Here is a 14,917-nt window from a genome sequence, read left to right as displayed (position 1 = left end):
CAGGCTCATACACCACGGCTGCCACCTGGCTGGACTCTACAGCATCTTTCTTGCCCAAGAACTGCTCCAGTGCAGTCCTGTGTCACTGTTCAAGTCACATCACCCACTTGACAGAGGCGGGTTGGTGCCCAGGATATGTCACTTATGAGCACTTCCCAGCTTGAATGACTGCTTCCTTCCTGACCTGGTGGACAGCCAGTGATGCCTCCTGCCTGGTGCAGGCTGAGCTCCAGGCGGTCACACCACGTGAAAGAAAAGCAACCTTTATAAACACTGCACTTGCCCAGGCCTTCCCTGCTTCCCCCAGGAAGCAGACTAAGCCCTTCACATTTAAGAATTGTCCCAAATCAATATTTGATGGTACCATGTCCAAGGGTCTGGATTTGTCGACCAGGGGGAAGAGGAAGGAGAGTATTGGTGGTTATTCCCCTGTGCTATTAATTATGACGGCAGGTAGTAGATTCAGGCTTTTGCTTGGTCCTCCAAAAAAATAACTGCAGCTCTTTTCACACCCAAATGCTTCTTTGATTTCTTCAGAAATTCTTTTTTGATTTCTTCAGTAAACTATAGCCAGGCTTGGCCTTCATTTCATGTGGCAGTAGGAAGTGATGGGAAATGCAAGGTCCAAGTCTCACTTAACTGAAGTAGCTGTTTGAAGGCCAACAACATTTTCCTTCTTCTGAAAAGGAGATGAGTATGTGCATGCAAATCCTGTTATTTTGCTCCTGCAGTTCACCATGCTTGCACTGAAGTATTTTTTGTTGCTGAAAAGAAAAACAACAATACTCAGTTTCAGGCTGTGGATAATACACAAGATTCCCCTCATGCTGGACTCCTCCTCCCAAATCTCAGTTTTCCTTCCTAGAGTTGCTATTTGTTATAGTGACCAAGGCACTGCAGTCAAGGGCTGAACACTTCAGTGCATGGTACAACCAAGCCAGAGCTTTAAATCTCTATAAACTCCCCTACTTGTTAGTCAGTGTTGGAAGCGTGTGTCCCATTCTCAAAATAATGAGCTCAAATTGTTTCATATTTACACAGGCTGGCTTCCAGCCAGGCTCCAATCCCACAGTGCATGCAGTAATTTGCATTTGAATAATCAAAATGCTTAATATTCTATATTGATTGTTGATACGTGAAAACCTGCAAAGAACAGACCCAGCATTGCAGGCAAAGGCAAAGATATTTTTTTTCAAAACGCAATGCTAGTCCTTTAGTGAAGCCAACAGCCCTCAACATAGCAATGACTTGCAAACCTCAGAAGGAATAGGGATGCTTCATCTTCTCTTATATATACACCATTGAACCATTCAACCAAGGATGTTCACGCACAAGACAAATATATACCCACTGCCAGCAGGAGAGCAATGATTTTTTTCATATTAATAATTTGTAGGATTTTTGTTTAAGAAGTGCTTCTCTCCTGTATTCTCACTCTCTTTATGCATATTTCTAAGGCAGCCTTGCAGGAGATAGCGAGTTTTTTGTGGGTAAATTACAATCATGGATAATGAGAAAGAGACTGTAATGACACACCTCAAAGAACTCTTAACTGTCTTACTTAGTTTTTGGAGGCATTACAAATTACATAGGAGTGCTGAATTAGCTTGCAGAATTGCACCGTGTTTAAATACTTAGACAAATCTTCAACTGGTTGAGCTCCACTGGCTTCAAATAAGCTGTGGAGGTTTGTACCAGCTGAAGTTACGGTCTTAGAAATCATGTTGTTGTGCTTACTGACATAGAGCTGCGTCCCAAAATATTTTGGTTCTTCATAAGATCTCAGACTTGTTGAGTGACCTTAGGGAAGTTATTTAATTTTACTATGCTTTCAGGCTTTTTGTCTCTAAACTGATAATAAAATAAATTTAAAAAAATTAAGGCTCCTCTTCCAGCACATTGCAGTGTATTCTGGAATGAAGAGAATTAGAGCCATATGGATGCCTATTAATAATAATTGTTGGTGTCACTCAAGCTAACCACTGGCTTATAAGTGAGCCACAGTGGAGGTTCTGGCCATTGAACATGTTTTTCCCTCTATCTACTCTCATCTGCTCACGCTTGTCATTAGGTATGAAAGTCAGTAAGGAATTTTCTTCAAATCTATGTTGTGTTTAATATTGAAAAAATAATTTGCTTCCAGGAGAGAAGCATTATATCCTTTTTTGCAGCAGTAGCAATATAGGATCAATAAAATATATCCTATAGTCAACTAATTAAAAATATGTTTCAGAATATTTATACATTGAAGGCAAGCATAACCATGAAAAGGAAAATCTACAATAATATTAGTTAGGAGGCTGGCAAATATGAAGCCAACAACCACCCTTTGGGTATGTGAAATATGTTGGGACTGATAAGAGATGCTGTTTAAGTGACAATAAATACTAAGTGTACAGAATGGTTAGGTTTATAATTGCATATCATTTTCCAGGTCTAATTCGCCTGCAAGAGCTCATCAAAGCCCCTTCTAGATACAACATTAAAATCAAAATCCGCCAGCTGCCCTCCGGAAATAAAGATGCCAGGCCTTTGCTTAAGGAGATGAAGAAGAGCAAGGAGTTCTATGTGATATTTGATTGCTCACATGAAACAGCAGCAGAAATCCTCAAGCAGGTAAGAGGAAGGTGATGAAAAAGCATTACATTAATTTTAGATCCTGAAAGTTGTCAGCCTCTCTGGTTTACCTGTTTAGGCCATAGACTTGTTAATGGCAGGGACAAAAGTTGTTACAGAGCATGCAACAGCATCTGAACATTCAACAGGACTCCAGGGCTTCACAGAGCCATAAAGACCAGCAGCAGTACTGACATCTGCAGAGAAGCCCATAGATATCCTGCAGATGGAAATCAGCATTTTTTAATATTTTAGGTTCTGCTTGATTAGCAATATTTTTTGCATCTATTTTAGCTTTTCCTGGTTTAATCAGTACAGTTTATATATCTTCACCTGTGGAAAGAAAAAAAGGGTTGAGCCCATTTTGGAGTGCTTAGGGAGCAGCTCACATTGAGCCATTGCCTCCACAGAGGCTGCACATCAGGTTCAGCACTGACTACAGAACAACCAGGCATTAATCCACTGCAGACAAGAGCATAACTCTGCATTCATGTCCCAGTTGGCTGGCACTGCCTCATTACATTTTAAACTCTACAGCAAGAAGATGGAATGGAGTAAGTATCAGAAGAAAAACAAACACCTTAAAACAGGGAGAGAAGCTATTGTGCAGGAGTTGACATATCCCTGACCTCAGTGTGAGAACTGGACAGTCACACAGACAATGACAAACACCACAAAGCCTGATGTTAATGCGCTGGGACTTTATCAGGGGCACACAGAGAGTGGTGTTAATTAGAATTTACTGTTGTCACCTACTATATGTTTCTAGACAATCAAAGTCTAAAACACTGGCTCCTGCAATTCATTGATCTATAGAAAATAATACCAAGCAAGTAATACACTGTGAATGGCATTTCCTTTTTGTTGCAATTGTAAGTAGGAGGGGTTTTTAATTTTACTGTCCATCATTCTAACGGGAAACAGTGATCCCAGAAGACCATCAGAGAGGTTCCACTGATCTAAATGTACAGATACAGGCTGTCCCACAAAGGGTAAAACCTGTGTTTCCATCCCAGTAAATTATGCTGAAATATTTAAGTTACACATTGCAGCATTCTGTATCACAGTAAGACAACTTACTGGTTGCATTAGTCTGCAGAGCCTGAAACTGCCCTCTCCAGACTTGAGAATCTTTGTCCATTGAATATAGATATGCAGGATGGTGTCCTAAATCAGATGCAGCAGAGCTGAGAACAGCACAGAAGTTCCTATAAGCTGGTACAATTAGATTTATTGCTGGTGGGGAAGATGGCCTGTACTAAATTTTTGTTATTTTCTGGTTGTGAGTTATGTATTTAAGCTACAGCAGGGCCAGATGCAGGCATGATATTAGGAATGTGAGGAAAGAGCAAGAGGAGGGTGTGCAATCATGCAGCCCCTCTCTCATGTGATGGGGAGAACGCTGTAGCAAATGACTGTAATCAGGAAGGAGGGTAGACAGGAGATCTGCTGTCCCCTCACCCTGCTTCCTGTAGGGCTGTCCAAAAGCATTAAAACAGGACAGCAGGAACAAACTGCTCCAAAATGAGATTTATGGGGGAAGAGTTAAACTGACAACATGAATTTTCAAGAATCTGCAAGAAGAAAGTGCAGATGTCTGGCATGCTGCAGGAGGCACAAATCTTCAAAAATATCAGGCTGAATATGGGAGGGGAGGGGAGAGGACAAAAAAAATAATAACCTTAATGTCAAAAAAAGAGGAAGTGCTAAAAGATGCACTAACACAGGGCAAAGTGGCAGAACAGTTTCTGTAGGCTATGGATCAGGGAGAACACTGACAGGCTGCAGATCCAGATAATGCCCTCCAGTGCCTCAGGAACTCAGAGAAAGATGGTGAATGGCCATGTGGGAGAGAACGGGAAAATTAAGAGAGGTACACCTGTGGGTCAGAGCTGTGGGAAAGGAAGCAACATAAATATAGGCTAGAAAGAAAGGGAAAATGGCTTTTATGTGAGATAGTTCTGTGCCTGAATCTAGATGCTGGCAGCAGTAACTGAGGTGTTGAACTTCCTCACTGTCAAAGGCAGCCGTGAAATGGGAAGGTTTGAAGTCACGTGTGACTCATCTGATGGTGGGATAGCTACATGAAGTATTCTGGTTCGCGTTCTCATCACTGCACACAGAAACCTCTGTACAATTTTATACCAAATGGGAACAAGATATTGAAGATAATACTGTAGAAAATACTTTATGAAAACCCTGAGATGTTATTAGGAAATATTTGCAAATGATCTAATAGATATTGCAGAAAAAATACATATAATTGTTAAATTCTATAAGATTTTTAATAGCAGTAAGAATCAGAGGCAACAGTCACCTAAACCTGACCCCAAAGCAAAAATTTCTTGTCTGCCTACTGTATTTTCAATAATGTAGCAGATGTTTAATAGCCCATGCAGGAGAAGATACAAAACAATGAAGTGGAGATATGTGGTGGCTTAGGTGGTGGAGGGTATTTTACAGATTAAAACCACAGTAGGGCTACATAGGCACATACTAACCACTGCTTATACTCGGTTCCTGTGTCCTACTCACCCTCTGAGCCTGCACAGGCTCCCTCGTAAAAGCTTCACACAAGGGTTTGCACTTCCCACCTTCCAAGTGCAAGGGCGCCCCTGCTCCATCTCCTTTGCACAATTCCCAGCCAAGTTGGGCAGCATCCCTCACCTCCCCCAAACCTCTGGGAAAGAAGCAAGAAGCCACCTCTCGCCTGCTCCTGCCACGTTTCCATGCTGTGGGGCAGTGAGGCATCCTGCCAGCAGCATTTTTGCTGCTTCCAAGCTGAAGGCACAGACAGAGCAGAAAAGCTGCTGCCCTTCTTCTTCCAACAGTGCCCATGCTGCCGGGATTAGTGGCCACAGCAGTGGCTCTGCAAGCAGGGACTCCTTGTGCCAGTGCTCAGGGAACACTGGTTGTGGCATGGCTTGTTTCACAGGAAGGGAGGGCAAGTAATGCCTAAAAGCTTTTTTTTGGGAGCAAGAGTATTAGCACATCTGAAATTATGTCCTGAGAGTCAGCATATGGAGCTGGTTTTGGGAGTGTGGACCTACCTGCCCCTGCCATATCACTGAGCTGTGACACTAGGGGAGGTGACCATTTCACTTGCCTCTTTCAACTTCTTGTTTACAAAACAGCACAAAAGACAGATTTCTTCTCCTAAATGAGGCTATCTTTTCCTTATTTATAGCTTCAACTAAAATACCACTGAGCCACACTTCTTCCTTGTGCACGCGAACAGGCGAATCAATAACCTAATTTAAACAAAACACAAAGCCTGCACACAGTTGAGTAACCTATTACCTAAACTCACGCATTCCCCCTTTTCTCTGAAACGTGGCCAAGAGCACAACCTTTCACAGCCCCAGGCCCCAGTCAGCTGAATGAGGCCTGGCCCTCTCATCACCCAGATATGGAAGGAGCAACAGGAAATTGTGATCACTAATCCCTGCCTTTTCCAGTAGTTGCTTTGAGTTTTCTCTCCATATTCCCTCAGAAGGGTTGGTAATCTCATGCAACTGGTGCATGGTGGCTAAGAGAGTATTCCAGTGCTGTTGTCTTTACCAGGTGATCACCCAAACCAGCCCAAAGTGACTCAATCCACAGGGATTAGGATATCCTGAAATTACTTGGATCAGGTGGCTATGCCAGCAGTGTTTTCAAACAAAATGTACTGCACCACCAGAGCTGCTGGAAAATGATGCAGCTGGTCTGACACTCCCATAGTCTACTTGAAAATCGTGGCTGCTGGAACTTTAAAACCCAGGAAGACAGGCAGATCATCTGACAAAGAGAAAGATCTATCAGAGAATTATATGCTAAAAGCAGAAACTAAGTACAGTTGTGGCTTCTTAAGGTAAAATTGTTATCTCCAAAGTCCTGCTCATGTCCGTGTTGGAGGAACTCTATACCACTCCAGCTATACTGCTGCTATGACTGACTGGGATGCAGATTTCCAGTGAGTTAAGCCATGTCCAAGTAAAGCTGCCTACTCAGAGTCTAGGGAACCACTGTAAGCATAATATAAAAGTTTTATATCAAACATTTGAGAGATGCAAGGAGGTAGAGGAGCTTTTGTTCATTATGGTGTATCTTGCTTACCTTAGAAAACAGTGGTGGTATGAACTGATTGAATAATGAAATGCATTCTCTTAATGGTCGTGAAATTAAATAATAGAATGAGTAAGGAAAATGCGAAGGGAAAGCAAGCAAAGTATTTGATGCAGTTCCTGCTAATGTTTCACCATCATTTTGGTTTCAAGCTGTCTTGAAGGAGGACTGACATTAGCTCGAAATGAGCTAATGATTTTTTTACAAGATGAACAAAGAGTCGGAATACGATGCAAGACAGGAATAGGGCACCCAAAAAGATTTGTAGACATAAGAGATAGTATTTTTATCCAGTCTCTCTATCCACTTGCAACATGTGTTTTGACCACTGATCTTGTTCAGATTCACATTGCAGTTCATGACCATAAAAATACAGGTCTGTGAAAGACATAATCAACCTGTATTTGAGTTTGGCTGAAGAACAGATTTTGTGCAGGCCAGGAAGGGTAGGGGATCTGCAAGGAGAATGCAGAATATTTTAGCATGGTTTCACTAGTTTACATTCATTGAAGTTCCACAGTAAATAAAAGCTGTTATTATTTAAATAGGAAATTTATATCAGATGTATAACTATTTAAATAATTACATGCAAAATTATTTAAATGGGAATGTGTAATGAAATCTCATTCTGGTTTCTCATGAGCAGCTATACACACATAAACCAATCTTGTTGCCTTCCCTTCTCTCTCCTGGGCTGCCCTGCTAATTTTGTTTAGTGGGGAGGACTCTTGCTCTGTGGGAACAGCCTGTGCAGCTGCTTTGCCAGCTACTTCAGAGGCATCCCAACCTGCAAGGAGTCTTTTCTCCTAACATTCATTATTGTCTCTCTCCTGATAGCTCCTAGAAGCTTTTTTCCCCTGTATCTGCTGTGTTCCAAACACAAAGCAGAAGACAAGTCCTTGCTGCTGAGAGCACGCAAGTGCAACTCTCCTGTTTACACTAATAGAAGCATCTGAGTCATTAACACTTTGGGGTCTCCAGCATGAAATTCCACATGCTTCTTGCTTTTGCTTTAACTTCATATCCTATTTTCCTAATACCATTCTCCAGAATGGGCCTTTGGTACTTTAATCAAGTATTTCTTAATTGGGAATTGTATTTTGTGACCATGTTACTCTGAAACATAAATTATTATTTCAAAGTCTTTACAATCCATGAATAAAAAGCACCCTATTTAGGTCAATCTACATATCTAACATGTCACTGCAATGTCTATGTAACTGTTAGCCAATTGCCTTGATGACTGTTAAAGGTGAGAAGAACCAGTTAAGGCTGGTCTTGTGACCAATGTTAAGTGAGAGGGCAGAGGCAGACCAAAGCTCAGCCTGGGACAGATCCAGCATCATGTCTTATTCATTAACCAGACAAGGACATTAGTAATGTATGCGTGACACTTAGATGCTCTCTTCCAGCTGTCAATAGCTTCATATCTTAATTGAGTCATTAGTAATAGAGAAAATAAAAAAAGCAACATGTAATCAAGCCTTCCTGGGCTGTTGCAATACTTTATTTGGAAGAATTTCAGCAAGTATCTCTCATGGAGTCCTCGGGTGCAGGGTTCTTGGCAAATCCTTGACACCCTTCCAGCAGTTGCCATTGTGAACCTGTGTCTTTCTTACGGCAGATAAAATTGCTGGCTGAGCCTTGTTTTTTACTTGGGGTTTCCTTGTTTTGCCTTGGGGTTTTGAGCAGTTTGGTTTGATTTTTGAAGACAGTCCTGTAGCATGACGTTTGAAATCATTATCATTCACAGGAATGTGTATGTCATGCCAGCTCTGTTTATAGCACATTGCTTGGGAATCAATATTTTCATAAAAGGTTTTCATCAAAAGTGTGTTCAGAAGGTAAACACTCCTCTCAAGCTACTGCCCTTGGATTGGTAAGGAAAGCAATAACAGGGTTACCTGGATTAGCTAGCTGGATATCCACTAGCAGTGTAGCTACGGCAGCACAGCTAGGTAGTGCTTTCCAAACACCCAGGCTACATGCTTTATAATTGTTCTGTATAATATATCTGTCTATTTAACATGAAGGTGTATTTTAAGGCATTATATGGCTTTGCTCTGTTCTGGCTCTCCATTGCTTTACTATTTCTACACAGGCAGATTGCAGTTTATATCTTCTGATAACAGAAATACAGTGACTTGATGTCAGCTCTTCTGTCTCAAGACAGAATTGAAACTGTTATTAATCGATAATTTTAACCTGGGCATTTGTATCCTCCTATTTACATTTATTAGTATGATCTTATGTTCATACTAATGTAACTCTGAGGACCAACTGCAGACTTCCTGTAGAGGACCAAATAAATTTAAGTATACAGAGGTTTACCTGGTCTCAAACTACATTTGTATAATATAACAGCAGCTCTGTGTCCTATATGAAATAATTTGGTTACTTCAATACAATCCCAGCTCAAGAGACCTGCATCATCATAATCCTGACCAGCACCTCCTTCCCATGGCAGGGACCTTAGACACAGAAATCCAGCAGCTCTGGGGAGCAGAACTGAGTCCAACCAGGTCAGCTGGGAAACTAAGCATGCAAAAGTTTCCACTGATGCTACTATATATAATTTTCTGTGCATAAACAGGAAATGAAGATCAGTCCCCAGGATTGCTAAGTTGCTCATTTCTACAGGTAATAAAATCACTCTAAGAAATTGAATAGAAGATGATTAATAAAATAGGAAATAAAAAAGGCAATTTTGACATATAAATTCAGTGGCACATTTCAATAAAATACTTGCCTTCTGGCTTGATTTTTAGTGGCTGGAAATGATTTTCTTATTTGTGATTAACACTGAGCTGTTTTTATTATCTACTGAAGCTTAGAAAGTGCAGGTTTTCTCCTTTTTTATGTGAGGAATTGGCACACACAATCACACAACTGATTTGCAGAGGCTTTTGCCATGAGAGAGAATCTTGGCAAGCCAAATGAAACAGCTATTTGCTGTCTTTCAAACAGCAATACAGGCACTGCTAAAAGCATACTAAAATACTAATAATAGCAGATGCTTATGTTACTGTTATCAAGACTGAATAACGTCTGACCTTTGTTACTGTCATGATAATGAATTCTTCAGTAGCTTCCTAGCTCATAATTCCTCCTCCTCTTCACAAGACCCCAGAAGGGGCAAAATGCTGGTATCATGGTGATAGTGTGAGTGGATGCGATGACAAGTGTAGATGATGCTGGGCTGAAACTATTGAGCATCCTGTTCTACACCCTGATCAGAGGTGTTTGGCATAAATGTTCACAGTGCTTTTTGTAGAGGGGCTGAGGGAACAAAGCACATTCTTCTCAAAGTTTTCTGCAACATAAGGGCTGGGAAGAAAAACTTCATCCGCTTCTACTCAAGGTGGCCAGTCAGTATGCATTTAAATTCCATCCTTACCTTGCAGACCTTCAAAAGTCCAAGTCTGGAAAATTGTTCCAGACCAGAAATCCTTTAGTACTGGTTGTTTTGACAGCCTCCTGTTGACCTGCATTCTGCAAGTGGAACAAAAGGCATTTATAGAAGCTGTCTTCTTTTTGTTTTTCTTGTTCAGTGAACACTCACTAAGTGTCCTGTTGTCACATGGTATTGCAGAATAAAACTCGGCACCTAAGCACTTTTCCCTACAAATTCTGTTGTCTGCTAGTAAATTCTTTTTTAAAACTTCTAAACTGCAGACTAAAGAATTTCACTTTCAAAAAAAATCAGCTTCTCATTATCACTAGTAATTTTTCTTGTCCTAGAAGTTTTGAAATCTTTAATCTCTTTCATGAGCAGAGGTGATAAAAACATAATTTAAATAAAATAGGAATTTTTTTTGCCCCTGAAGATAATGAAGGTTTTGTTTTAAGTAATGACTGGTAACGTGTTGTTCCATAGTAACCCATGCTTTTTAAAAACCAGTGCAGAACACTGAAAGTATCCAGAGTAAAGTCCATTCACCTTTCAATCTCTTTCAACAGATTCTCTCCATGGGAATGATGACCGAATACTACCACTACTTTTTTACAACACTGGTAAGGAACACTAATGATTTGGGAATTAATTTTCCCTGTTACAGAAAAGACAACTAAAATGTTCCACTTCTTCTTGTTCTTTATTGCTGTTATTTGAGGATAACTCTGAAGAATGAGTCCTAACACTCCTTAGTAATATCAGGACTCACAATTTTGTAAGGAAGCTGTCTGCAGTATCTAGGAGGCTGGCTAATACTTTAATACAATGAAAATGAATTGCAGTATGGTGTTTAAAGGGGAGCTATTGGTACAGGTGGATCAGAGTGAAACAAAATAATCAAATTAATGAATGGTTTTGCAGTGAAGCTGAGGACAAGAACTAGAGGCAGTGTGGTTCATTGCTAAAATGTTTAATTTCTTTATAACAACTCAAACCCACGTATTTATAAAATCACTTGGGAAATTTCATAATAAAATACAACTCCTAAATTTTCTTCTATAGTGCATATCTGTAAATGCTTATTTCAACACATTTTTGCCATATTTTAAGTTATATGCTATATATAAATATAACTCAATCCATCCTTAATGTCCATTTGCATTGTGGTCTAGAAAGAGAGCAAAAAACCAATATTGCTAGGACAGTCCTGGAGGGCTGGATTATGTCATATACATCAGTTTATTCTTTATTTGCTTTCCATATAAAATTTTGTGTAGAAGTGAAAAATCATTTTGAATCTAATAGTCAATTCATTAGTCAGAACAGACTCTCTAGCTGTTTGGACCCTTAAGTAGTTTCTTGAAATAGTCTTCTTCAAGGCCATTTTAACATCAAGAGAAGTGGGAAGATTTCAGATTTACTGTGGAACTTACAGTTTTATCCAATAAGCAGTCTAACATAAAATGGAAACCACCACCAAGAGTAGGCAAGAGATAGTATAGAGCACATATTAAAACAAGCAGCAAGCAGTACTGGTGGTATCTCAGCATTGTGGTATTGTAAATGTTGACATTTTGATGGTTACTGTGGTATTAAGCCATGACCAACACATTTGTCATTTTACTGGCCTGCTGGGATCAGCAGTAAGTTGTTTTGAATAACAGTCTTCAGGCTTTGAGGAGCAGCTATTGTATTTCCACAGCCTGATAAATACAGTTGTGGAGTGTGCCACACAATTATATCACTTGGAATACCCATTATTTTCCTGTCCTGTAAATGCAGAGCCCTGAAGCATTACAGTGCACTTACTGTGCACTGGCCTGGCATGTCCATTAGATATACTGGCAGCAAGTCACCTGAAGGAGGCAAGGCAGGAGAAAAATGGGATTCATAAGTAGTAAAAGTGTATTGCTTTCGACACCTCTTGGAATTTTCCCTCCCCAAGCTGAGAAATAAGCTTGACATTGGCTGGTCAATTCCTCATGTTGGTTTGTCAGAGCTGTAACACTGTTAAAGGACTGCTATAAATTTAAATTAGATACTGCTGTGCAGGCTTGTTGCAAAATAGTCTTGTTATGGGGAACTGATTTTCATGTTCCAAAAAGCAGTTAATTAGGTTTGTCCTAAATTTCACAAAGCTTTAGTTTCTTCAGATTTGTATCTGAAGGGGTCATGACTAGGCTTTGAGGACAAGTGGGACATTCGAAGGGGAGAAAAAAACAAACAGTACTTGAAGTTTGGATCGAAAATCAAATACAGTTTCAGCCTGATTGTACCTTCTGATCATTTTGTTTAAAAATACTACAACTAGTTTTGTTTGTTTTCTTAATGGTGATTTAGGATCTATTTGCATTAGACCTGGAACCCTACAGATACAGCGGAGTAAATATGACAGGGTTTCGCCTGCTCAACATCGATAACCCGCATGTTTCGTCAGTCATTGAGAAATGGTCAATGGAGCGTCTGCAGGCGCCACCAAAACCGGAGACTGGCCTCCTTGATGGCATGATGACAGTAAGTGAACAACCCTAATGGTGCAGGGGCATCTACACTGTGCTTTTGCAATGCTGTTCTAGGAGATCTGAACAGATCCCATTAGTGCTTTATTTCACGATGCAAATGCTGAAGCAGCATCCCCAAAATAAATTTCCTCTTATGCGCTTCTACACAGAAACATGCTTGCCCGTTGAACCAATGTTGGGCTCATCTGTGTCAGAAACTGTTCCTGGGCAGCTCAGAGATGAATGGTGATTCTCCATCATGATAATGTGCAGCTAACATCCTTCATCTTGTTGTTGTCAAACGTATATACTGCTGCCTTGTTTCTCTAATTATGTTCTGCATGGAGTGAAGAACATAGCAGAGTATAAAACCTTTCAGAGAAAGTGTGTGATTTATAACCTGCAGAGGAAGATATTGTCGATGTGGACAGGTAATAGCATTTTTTAATTGGAAAAGTGCCCTTTCTCTTCACTTCCATCAGCTACTGCAACTTCAGCTTTTAAAATATAATTTAAAGATAAATGAAGTGTATCATCAAGCCAGGAAATTAGGATTTCCTCCCTACCACTCCTCCAAGAAGTAAAGGAAAAAATAGGAACAGTTATATGGGCAGTGTGATTCCATTCAGTTTTGCCAGGTGAAGGGTTGTCATCTTTTTGAAATGTAAGATAATGTATCTTATATACAGATTGGAGTGAAAGTAATATGAAATAGACCTTATTGCAGATGATTTCAGGGGAAATTCTGAACCATCCTAATATCCTGAAGAGAAATACATTATGTGTGCTATCTCTGGCACTTCAAAAAATATTGCTTGTTTGGGCACTGCCATTGTGCTCACTGATATGCACAGCAGGGGAGAAAGCTGTCCCTGGGAAATTCTGATGTGGATACGCAAGACCTGCAAGGGTTGCTATTCACGCATAGCTGTTCACCTACATTCACTTCACTGTAAAATTAGGAAAAAAAGTTCGTACTAGACTTCATGCTTTCCTTAGTATCTCAAACTCTTATCCTCTCCTTTGCATCTCTATAACCTCTTAATGTCTTTGATGCTCTGAAACAGCGTGAGCACCAAGGAAAGTATATTCCTAGTTGGCTGTGATCATTTAAGTATTCATAGCAAATTCTGTTTATTCAGTTTAATGGAGAGCTGCCATACTGCTGTATTTCATTAGACAATAAGGCTATGACAAGCTGTACGGTATAAGGGGATCAGGATTACCTGCCTTATTGTTAACTCAGGATTTTGCCTATGCTATATTATGTGCTCTGTGTATGCTCTCTCTGTATATGTATATATATGCTAGAATATCCTATATTATTTGCCCTGAAGTGAGCTTGTGGGAAGTCAGCAGGGCATGACCATGATAGTTTTGAGTTTGCATCCCGCTGTATGCTCAAATTGCTCACAGAGGCACACGTAGTTGTTGTAATGGGATCTTTGCCTTTCTTCACAATAATAGGATAGGAAAATCAGAAGAGTTCCAGAACTATGTATTAATTCCATTCTTTGGAATGGACATCAATATAAGGTGGTTTGCTTCAGAAAAAGAAGTGACCTTTTGTTTCTCCGTGCAACCACAAGCCCTAAAACAGAACAATAGTGAAGGGAGAAATAAAAGGCTAAGAGAGGTAATATAATCTGGTTGCCACGTGGCAGGACAGATGAGTAACAAGTTACACAAGGACAAGATTCAAACAGCCAAGTCTGGCAATGCTGCCAACATATGAACACTGTGGGTTGCACCATGTTATCAAGTTAAAGCATTGGTGGTCTCAGATAAGAATGCAAAGTGAGATGCTCTGGAGCATTTTCCCCAAGTTTCTCTGGAGTCTGGGACACAGGCAATCTGATCAGTCTGATCAGGTTCCCAGTCATCACATGAAATTCAGTCCTGAATGGACATGTCCCTGCTCTAATGTAAATACCAATCTGAAGTCCTTTGACATTGATGGGAATCTTTCCATTGACTTTGAGGGATTTAGCACCAGACTCTGGGTCCACTTGGAACAACTGTCTGTTTTAAGACACTTAACACTGAGAAGAGCTATTCCTGTCTCCTCCTGCTTGCCTCACCATTTATAATGTTTTCAATTAGCTCTGGTTGTGGGACCATTGTTATGGGCACATCCTGACTACTGTGTCAAGAGTGATTTTGTTAGGCCTCATATTTCCATGCAGAGATCAGTAATGGCCTTTTCCATAACAGCAGCCCAGGGAAATGGTTCTCAGTGTATAAAGGCGAGGACTGGGCACAAAGATGTATATTAAAGAAAGTCTTTGTGTTTTTTCAT

At 40.3% G+C, this 14,917-nt stretch overlaps 1 protein-coding gene across 3 annotated transcripts in view; it reads left to right on the top strand.

The window, feature by feature from the left end:
• The window catches only part of GRIK1 (glutamate ionotropic receptor kainate type subunit 1), a 162,617-nt gene that overhangs the window by 95,868 nt on the left and 51,832 nt on the right, over positions 1-14,917 (top strand). For all 3 annotated transcript variants that reach the window (XM_051607898.1, XM_051607900.1, XM_051607899.1), the window contains 3 exons: positions 2,435-2,616; positions 10,684-10,737; positions 12,458-12,631. In XM_051607898.1, the coding sequence (XP_051463858.1) occupies positions 2,435-2,616; positions 10,684-10,737; positions 12,458-12,631 (410 nt within the window). The remainder of the gene's footprint in view (positions 1-2,434; positions 2,617-10,683; positions 10,738-12,457; positions 12,632-14,917) is intronic.

The sequence above is a fragment of the Apus apus genome, chromosome 1 (assembly GCF_020740795.1).
Source record: "Apus apus isolate bApuApu2 chromosome 1, bApuApu2.pri.cur, whole genome shotgun sequence".
Classification (NCBI taxonomy): Eukaryota; Metazoa; Chordata; class Aves; order Apodiformes; family Apodidae; genus Apus; species Apus apus.
This window is presented reverse-complemented; position numbering and strand designations above follow the sequence as displayed.